At 41.2% G+C, this 10,000-nt stretch overlaps 2 protein-coding genes across 4 annotated transcripts in view; one reads left to right on the top strand and one right to left on the bottom strand.

Annotated features, from left to right (window-relative positions):
* lysmd2 (LysM, putative peptidoglycan-binding, domain containing 2) overlaps positions 1-7,929 on the top strand; it is an 8,173-nt gene extending 244 nt beyond the window's left edge. Inside the window, exons 1-3 of the mRNA XM_046864507.1 lie at positions 1-234; positions 4,065-4,405; positions 7,273-7,929. The exon at positions 1-234 is cut by the window's left edge and continues 244 nt beyond it. Of these exons, the coding sequence (XP_046720463.1) occupies positions 25-234; positions 4,065-4,405; positions 7,273-7,321 (600 nt within the window). The 5' untranslated portion in view covers positions 1-24 and the 3' untranslated portion in view covers positions 7,322-7,929. The remainder of the gene's footprint in view (positions 235-4,064; positions 4,406-7,272) is intronic.
* Positions 7,930-8,019: 90 nt separating this feature from the next.
* The window catches only part of scg3 (secretogranin III), a 21,293-nt gene continuing 19,312 nt past the window's right edge, over positions 8,020-10,000 (bottom strand). For all 3 annotated transcript variants that reach the window (XM_046864504.1, XM_046864506.1, XM_046864505.1), the window contains exon 12: positions 8,020-10,000. This exon is cut by the window's right edge and continues 322 nt beyond it. The gene's annotated coding sequence lies outside the window, so the exon portion shown is untranslated.

Below are 10,000 nucleotides of genomic sequence, written 5' to 3'. Positions count from 1 at the left end.
GGGACACAGCGGAGAGCAGAGAAGATGGCGGAGGGGGACGTGTCCCCGGTACTTCCGCGGTGCCGCTCCGGTTCTGACTCGGACGGGGAGCTGTGGCTCAGCCTGGCGCGCGCCAAGACGCGCTCGTATGGGAGCACAGCCAGCGTGACCGCCACGCTCGGGGAGCGCTACGTGGAGCACCGGGTGACGGACGGAGACACGCTGCAGGGCATCGCGCTTAAATACGGGGTCACGGTAAGAGGACCAGGTTTCACCCCTTCACCACCCCCCCTCCTTTCATCTACCCCATCCACACCTCCTCCTTCCATCGGCCCCCGGGTAGGGTATCGCCCCCCAGCGTCACCCCCTCACTGTCAAAACGAAGATGCGTGTGAACACACGACGCGCTCTGACGTCATCGCCGCTCTTCACATGGATGATTGTAGCGGGATAGTGACTTTATAATATAGAGTAGTGCACTACTGAGAGTGGAGGAAGTGTTACAATCCCACACTAACCCCTGCACTGCAAACCAGGGCGTATAAACCCTTATAGCCTACCCTACATAGTGCACTGATCCAGAGGAATGAATATTGAACACACACACACACACACACACACACACACACACACACACACACACACACACACACACACACAGAGTGTCCTTGTGCATGTATGGTGCACTATTACATCGACAAGTGGATGTATAGTGCACTATTTTGGAGTCTATTGTATGTATAGTGCACTAATTTGGAGTCTAGTGGATGTTTAGTGCACTAGTTGGGGCCAGTGTATGTATAATGCACTATTTCTGGATCTGGTGGATGTATAGTGCACTATTTTAAGGTCTTGTTGCTGTATAGTGCTTTATCTTGGAGTTTAGTGGACGTATAGTGCACTATTTTGGAGTTTAGTGGATCTACAGTACACTATTTCGGTATCTAGTAGATGTGTAGTGCACTATTTAGAAGTCTAGTGGCTGTATAGTGCACTATTTTGGGGGTATAGTGAATGTATAGTGCACTGTTTTAAAGTCTAGTGGCTGTGTAGTGCACCATTTTGGAGTTTATTTTATGTATAGTGCACTAATTTAGAGACTAGTGGGTGTTTAGTGCCTACTTAGAATCTAGAGAATGTGTAGTGCACTAGTTGGGGCCAGTGTATGTATAATGCACTATTTCTGGATCTAGTGGATGTATAGTGCACTATTTTGGGAACTAGTGATTGTATATTGCACTATTTTAAAGTCTAGTGGCTGTATAGGCACTATTTATGAGTTTAGTGGATGTATAGTGCACTATTTTGGAGTTTAGTGGAAGTATAGTGCACTATTTTGGAGTTTAGTGGAAGTATAGTGCACTATTTTGGAGTTTAATGGAAGTATAGTGCACTAATTCAGAGTCTAGTGTATGTTTAGTGCCTACTTAGAATCTAGGGGATGTGTAGTGCACTAGTTAGGGCCAGTGTATGTATAATGCACTATTTCTGGATCTAGTGGATGTATAGTGCACTATTTTGGGAACTAGGATTGTGTATTGCACTATTTTAAAGTCTAGTGGCTGTATAGGCACTATTTATGAGTTTAGTGGATGTATAGTGCACTATTTTGGAGTTTAGTGGAAGTATAGTGCACTATTTTATTTTATGTATAGTGCACTAATTTAGAGACTAGTGGATGTTTAGTGCCTACTTAGAATCTAGAGAATGTGTAGTGCACTAGTTGGGGCCAGTGTATGTATAATGCACTATTTCTGGATCTAGTGGATGTATAGTGCACTATTTTGGGAACTAGTGATTGTATATTGCACTATTTTAAAGTCTAGTGGCTGTATAGGCACTATTTATGAGTTTAGTGGATGTATAGTGCACTATTTTGGAGTTTAATGGAAGTATAGTGCACTAATTCAGAGTCTAGTGGATGTTTAGTGCCTACTTAGAATCTAGGGATGTAGTGCACTAGTTAGGGCCAGTGTATGTATAATGCACTATTTCTGGATCTAGTGGATGTATAGTGCACTATTTTGGGAACTAGGGATTGTGTATTGCACTATTTTAAAGTCTAGTGGCTGTATAGGCACTATTTATGAGTTTAGTGGATGTATAGTGCACTATTTTGGAGTTTAGTGGAAGTATAGTGCACTATTTTATTTTATGTATAGTGCACTAATTTAGAGACTAGTGGATGTTTAGTGCCTACTTAGAATCTAGAGAATGTGTAGTGCACTAGTTGGGGCCAGTGTATGTATAATGCACTATTTCTGGATCTAGTGGATGTATAGTGCACTATTTTGGGAACTAGTGATTGTATATTGCACTATTTTAAAGTCTAGTGGCTGTATAGGCACTATTTATGAGTTTAGTGGATGTATAGTGCACTATTTTGGAGTTTAATGGAAGTATAGTGCACTAATTCAGAGTCTAGTGGATGTTTAGTGCCTACTTAGAATCTAGGGGATGTGTAGTGCACAAGTTGGGGCCAGTGTATGTATAATGCACTATTTCTGGATCTAGTGGATGTATAGTGCACTATTTTGGGAACTAGGGATTGTGTATTTCACTATTTTAAAGTCTAGTGGCTGTATAGGCACTATTTATGAGTTTAGTGGATGTATAGTGCACTATTTTGGAGTTTAGTGGAAGTATAGTGTACTATTTTGGAGTTTAGTGGATGTATAGTGCACTATTTATGAGTTTAGTGGAAGTATAGTGCACTAATTTGGAGTTTAGTGGATGTATAGTGCACTATTTTGGAGTTTAGTGGATGTATAGTGCACTATTTTGGAGTTTAGTGGAAGTATAGTGCACTATTTTGGAGTTTAGTGGAAGTATAGTGCACTATTTTGGAGTTTAGTGGATGTATAGTGCACTATTTTGGAGTTTAGTGGATGTATAGTGCACTATTTTGGAGTTTAGTGGAAGTATAGTGCACTATTTTGGAGTTTAGTGGATGTATAGTGCACTATTTTGGAGTTTAGTGGATGTATAGTGCACTATTTTGGAGTTTAGTGGATGTATAGTGCACTATTTTGGAGTTTAGTGGATGTATAGTGCACTATTTTGGAGTTTAGTGGAAGTATAGTGCACTATTTTGGAGTTTAGTGGATGTATAGTGCACTATTTTGGAGTTTAGTGGAAGTATAGTGCACTATTTTGGAGTTTAGTGGATGTATAGTGCACTATTTTGGAGTTTAGTGGAAGTATAGTGCACTAATTTAGAGTCTAGTGAATGTTTAGTGCCTACTTAGAATCTAGGGGATGTGTAGTGCACTAGTGACTGTATAGTGCACTATTTTAGGGACTAGTGACTGAATAATGCACTATTTTGGGGACTAGTGACTGAGTAGTGCACTATTTTAGGGACTAGTGACTGAATAATGCACTATTTTGGGGACTAGTGACTGAGTAGTGCACTATTTTAGGGACTAGTGACTGAGTAGTGCACTATTTTGAGGACTAGTGACTGAGTAGTGCACTATTTTAGGGACTAGTGACTGAATAATGCACTATTTTGAGGACTAGTGACTGTATAGTGCACTGCCTCCAAGTTTAGTGCACTATGTAGGGTGTAGAAGGCACAGTGAGCTTGTTTTGTACACAGGGATTAGCACCTTGTAGGAAGTGAAAGACACTACATGCTCCAGTGCGCTTACATCTGCACACCTACAAGGGGTTGTTCCTCAAATGACGCTCTTGTGCACTAAGTAGGGTTTAAGAGGCTCTACTTTATCCTGTATGTAGTGCATTTGTAAGGGTTAAGGAGCTGTATGTTAACTCAAGTGACACTCTGGTGCTCTTAGTAGAGTGTAGTGGTCATAAATGACCCCCTGTGTCTGGGGGTGGGGGCTGTAACTCAACAGGTATTTTAGTGCACTAAGTTGGGTGTATCGGCCATTTGGCCCCGCCTGTGTAGTGTGTAGTGCTCACTGGTAGGGATTAATGAGCTGTAATCCAATTCTCACTTCTTGCTCTTTTAGTTCTCTAAATAGAGGTGACAAGGCATTTTGTTGTATGTGCCTAAAAGTAATGGCACCCCTTATGATCTTTTGTCTCTTTATCTCTCCCTCTCTCCTTCTCTCTCCCAGATGGAGCAGATCAAGAGAGCGAACAAACTCTTCAGTAACGACTGCATTTTCCTGCGTCACAGCCTGAACATCCCGATCCACACCGAGCGACCGTCTCTCTTTAACGGACTGTTTCTGGAGTCTCCGGACGGCGAGGACTCCACCCCTCGAGAGGTGCTCTCCACCTCACCTTCACTTTCACCCCCTCCCCCTCCTCCGACCCCACGGCCCCCCCAGCCGGACGAGCTCTCCGCTAAGGACTATTTACACATGCTGGACTTACAGATCACTCGCTCCAAACAGGCCGCTCGCAAAATCAAAGAGGACGACAGGAGGAGAGACGCGGAGACGAGGACACCGGGGTACCGTATAACCGTTACGATTAAAACTCTTAAATTACAAATCATGTCAATCAGGAAGAAAAAACATAAAGTAACCTGGTTGCAAAAGTAAGCACACCCTTTAATCAACCAATCACATTCGAGCTCATGTTTATCTCTGCACCAGTCCAATGTTTCTAACCTTTAAAAAAAGATCAGCCATTTCTGTAGGATCTTCTCACATCTTCTTGATTTCACATGAAGAGCTTACCAAGCATGCAGTCTTGCTGCAGAATTCTCATTTATCAATCAGGAACAGCTGAAGGCCATCTTTAAGAAGTAGAGAAAATGAGTGGATGGACGTTTCTCCAAAAGGAAAACAAAAGTATCACAGAGGCTTCTTAGGGATCTACAGCGATGTTAAAGGAAACATCTGGCCAGGAACTGAATTAGTTCACCAGGATGCCACACCATCACTCGTATTCTTCACATGTCTGGGTGATGAGGTCTGGTGGTTTGAACCTTCTCGGAAGATTGGATTAGACCAAAACAAGTCCTCCAAACATTATCATACCCAAGCATGGTGGTGGTGGAACCATGGTAAAGATAGAGTGGAGATCTAAGAGCTCTGGACCTCTAATCAAGATTGATGGAATCATAAATGGCTTCAGATTCCAATCCATTGTAGCACAAAAATCTGCAGATGTTCGATGTCTGAAAAGAAACACTTCACCTTTTGGTACCATCAACTGCAGAATTTGCTCTAAAATATCTGGAATGTTACAGTCAGAGTTTGGAACTAAATCCTTGTAGAAACGTGTGGAATGATGTGAAGAAGAATGTGTGTAGAAGATCTCACTGTCTGAAAGATCTGCAGCCTGTTTGTAAGGAATGATGGAACGAAGATGAGTAGATACATTTGACTGGTGAATTATACAGTATCTGTGGAGGGAAGGGGGGTGCACATACTTTTGCAACCAGTTCCTGAAAGTTAGAGAGGCTCCTGAAGGACATGAGACAGCATTATGGGTTCCTGACTCAGTTCTTCTGCTTTGACTGAGAGCAGATTCTTAATATAGGACTGTGATGCAGTTTTCCAGCACTGCAGAGTCAGACAGTGTGTGTGAGTGTGTGTGTGTGTGTGTGTGTGAGTGTGTGTGTGAGTGTGTGTGTGAGTGTGTGTGTGAGTGTGAGTGTGAGTGTGAGTGTGTGTGTGTGTGTGAGTGTGAGTGTGAGTGTGAGTGTGAGTGTGAGTGTGAGTGTGAGTGTCTGTCTCAGGCAGAAGAAGTGCTGCAGATGGAACCCTGCTGTGTTTCTTATTTAAAATGAATGAAAACAGTGTGAAGTTTTTGCTCTTTTCCTATTTGATTGACAGATAATCTAAAGTTCTAACCCAAAGCTCTGCTCTCTCTCTCTCTCTCTCTCTCTCTCTCTCTCTCTCTCTCTCTCTCTCTCTCTCTACACACACACACACACACACACACACACACACACACACACACACACCTCTCTCCTGATTGTGGGTAACAGTAATGAAAATTCCTGATTAGTTGCTGTCAAATGATTCATACAGTAAGAGACAGACCTGAGATCAAGATCAGGATTGTATTGCTGTGTGTGTGTGTGTGTGTGAGTGTGTGAGTGTGTGTGAGTGTGTGTGTGTGTGTGTGTGTGTGTGTGTGTGTGTGTGTGTGTGTGTGCGTGTGCGCGTGAGACCACCAGGGAAACTGTCTGGTATTTTTGTGCTCTTTTATGGAGGTATAATTGACTGAATGTAATTTGCTATAATTTGCTGATGCTTTCAAGCAGAGACGAGAATCAGAGACTGCATTAGGACACACACACACACACACACACACATATATATACAGAGACACACACGCACACATACAGACACACACACACACAGACACATATACAGAGACGCACACATACAGACACACACACACACACACACACACACACACACACACACACACACACACATATACAGAGGCACGACACAACCACACACACACACATATATACAGAGACACACACACGCACACACATACAGAGACGCACACACAGAGACAGACACACACACACTCACACTCATACACACTCACGCACACAGACACACACTTGCGCACGCACACACGCACACACAGACTGTAACTGATACCTGGGACAGTGTGATACTGGGAGAAAAACTGTGATAAATTAATAATGAAGACTGGAAAAATAACAAACAGTCTCCATTTTCTTTCTTTCTTTCTTTCTTTCTTTCTTTCTTTCTTTCTTTCTTTCTATCTTTTCCATTTCTCTTCAGTTCTTTATTCATGTTCTAACGTCTGTTTTATTATTTTTTTATCATGATGTTCCAGTGTGTTGATTTGAACAGTATAATATGATATGAAATGAAAGATATGTTGTGTGACTGATCCTGATTCACCTGGATGATACCCCCTCCTCCCCCACTTCACCTGCTCTTCTACCTGCACCCTGCTGATTGGGAACAAACCAGATTTTCATTTGCTCTTATTAGCTACACAGTGTGTGTGTGTGTGACAGAAAGAGGTCTTCTTGAGCGCCCTCTACTGGTCAGGACCCTCATGTAGAGTCTGTAATCTGTACCAGATTGTTGTGATCATCTGAAGCTCCTGACCCGAGCCTGGCTGTGAAACCTCTGATCTTCTCCTCACTTCTTTACTCTTCTAACATGTTAAAGAAAGACAAAGCAGTACTTTTTTTGCTTTCTTTTTTTAAGGGGTTCAAATACTTTTCAAACCAGGATTTGATATTAACTGAAACTATTTATTATTTATTATACGAGTCTGTAATCACCTTAATGTTGTTGAGGTTTTGAGTCTGTAATCACCTTATTAATGTGTGTGTGTGTGTGTGTGTGTGTGTGTGTGTTTATACAGGGATGATGAAGATCAGACCCCTACAGCGTCGGCTTATCAGGAGATCTAACACACGTCTTATCTCGTTTATCGACAGCTGAGACGATCGTATCCATTCATCCCTCTCTCTGTCCGTCCCTGCATCCATCCATCACTCCGTCTTTTAATTTAAAATTTTACTTTTATCAGTTTGTGGACAACAAAAACCACAGGACTCGTCACCTTCACTGCCTTTCACTTATTATTACTGCAGTTTACATTCAGCTGTGTGTGTGTGTGTGTGTGTGTGTGTGTGTGTGTGTGTGGCAGGGAGCATTAAAAGGATTATACACTGATAGTAACACTGAAACAGCTATAAAACGGAACCCAAATCATCATTTTCCCATAACTTCATTTTTTTAAAGCTGCTGTACAGAACCAAGATGCAATCGACCAATCAGAAGCGAGGAGTTTTCCAGACCCTCTGCTAATACCTGATGTGTGTTTACTATTTGCTTGGTGTGTGTGTGTGTGTGTGTGTGTGTGTAATGGCTGACTTTTAAGTCGTTTTATTTGTGTGTGTGTGTGTGTGTGTGTGTGTGTGTGTGTGTGTGTGTGTGTGGATTTGCTGCGATGTGTACCGTGTGCTTTTGGATTGAAAAAAAATCCTAATAAACCTAATCATTGAAACAGCATTAATCTGCATTATTGTGTGTGTGTGTGTGTGTGTGTGTGTGTGGCTATAGATCTTGTATCTTAAGACTCAAACCCACGCTGCCAGTCCAAACACACTGTTAAAGAAATGCAATGTTTATTCGCAATTCTGGGGAAAAAATAACAGAAGAAAATCAGGATATTTACAGAGGAAACTCCTCGATGGTGTTGAGCAACTTCCAGAAGCAGGAGAGAGAAAAAGGAACACAAATGGTTTGGAGAGAATAAAAAAATTAAGACGTAGTTCGCTTGTTTAAATCGGACTGAAATCGAAGGAAAGATAAAATGCTAGCAGAGCTAAAACCGATTACTGAATCATCAACGCAAAACCAAACAGAAAAAAAAATCTTTTTCTGTAAATTGGCAGTTTGGCGCCCCCTGGTTGTCATCCAGCTAATTGTGTGTCCTCTTTATGCTTGTGTGTATGCACACGATGTTATCAAGGATGACGAAAACTGTTTAGCTAGCGAACAGAGCTAACGTTAACGACTCAGGTCAATGTAATCGTCGTAATCATCATGGTGACGTTACATCGGTAAATCAATTATAGAGAAAGAAGACCACGTAAAACAAGATTATTTTTGCTTACTAGCACTTAGCTAATGTTAGCTAATATTAGATCAGTAGGATTTCTAATACTTCCACAAGCAGAAGAAAGAAAAATTAGAAACAGGAACACAAATCGGTCGGTGAGAAAAACGTAGTTCGCTTGATGAAATCAAACAAAAAAAGTAAAAAATGCTAGCAATGCTAATAACGAGTACCGTATATTTCCTGGTGTATGAATTGTCAACGCAAAACCAAACAGAATTTTTTTTTATAAAATTAATTTAAAATTTATTGAATTTATTAAAAACTTAAAATGTTTACAATTAATTTTTGTTTATTTTACCCTGAACCTCCTGGTAATCGTCCAGCTTAGCGCTTGTCTTTTTGTGTGTACGCATACACATTTCGAAACAAATAAAAATAATTCTAGCTTAATAGCAGTTGGCTAATGTCAGCTAATATTAGCTTATCTGGACTTCTAATACGTACGATCTTCGAATACCAAAGCTAGCTAGGTGTGTAGCTACTATTAGCATTGCAATTTCTGTACGTTTCACTTGAGGTACGTTCATTTATATGCTCTTTGTAAAATTCTAACATGTGACACGTTCTTAATTCTTAAATCACGATTTTACAGGATTCTACAGTAATGTGTTAGCTATCAAGCTAACTATCACAACTGCCCGAGCGTTATCTGTCACAAATAAGTAGCATTCTACACACCGTATATAGAAGGTATCTCAAGCTACCACAAGTGCATTGCTAACGTTAGCATGTTAATCCAGCTAGCTAATCTTAGTGTAATATTTATTGGTGTATCGCTATTGTTTGTATAAATACAACAGCTTTTCGTTAAATAACCAGGAAAATACGGCACGCTGTATTTCCGAGACGTGACAGGACGTAAACACAAGAGGTTTCTGAGAAAAAAGAAAAAACGTGTGAAAGCGTAAAATATCGTACACTTCTGATTATTGTGTCTTACGCGTAGGTGATCCTGACAGGTTTAATCAATCCTCTATTGCTAATTATCCTGCGATTGGTACCGTAACGTATTGCGGTTTTAAAAGATTATAGAATATATACACTGCATGGCCAAAAGTATTGGGACACCTGACCTCCAGCCAGATGTGGTTCTTCTTCAAACTGTTACAATAAAAATATGGAGGCACACAATTATATCGGACGTCTTTGGTTGTGGGAGCATGACATTTTTCCTTCATTTGCACTAAAAGACCCAAACCTGTTCCAGCATGATGAGGATGATGTTCCTAAAGCCAGCTCCATGAAGATCTGCTTTACATGGGATGTGGTGGAAGCTCTCCTGCAACTGCAAATAGCTATTGAACACCTTCGAGATGAATGTGAAGGCTGACTGCACTCCAGACCTCCTCACCTTCACCTACATCAGTACCTGACTTTACTAACACACTTATAGCTGAATAAATCTCCACAACATCTAGTGGAACATCTTCCCAGAAGAGTGGAGCTGGAAATGAGGACTACG

The sequence above is a fragment of the Silurus meridionalis genome, chromosome 13, assembly GCF_014805685.1.
Source record: "Silurus meridionalis isolate SWU-2019-XX chromosome 13, ASM1480568v1, whole genome shotgun sequence".
In the NCBI taxonomy this organism is placed as follows: Eukaryota; Metazoa; Chordata; class Actinopteri; order Siluriformes; family Siluridae; genus Silurus; species Silurus meridionalis.
This window is presented reverse-complemented; position numbering and strand designations above follow the sequence as displayed.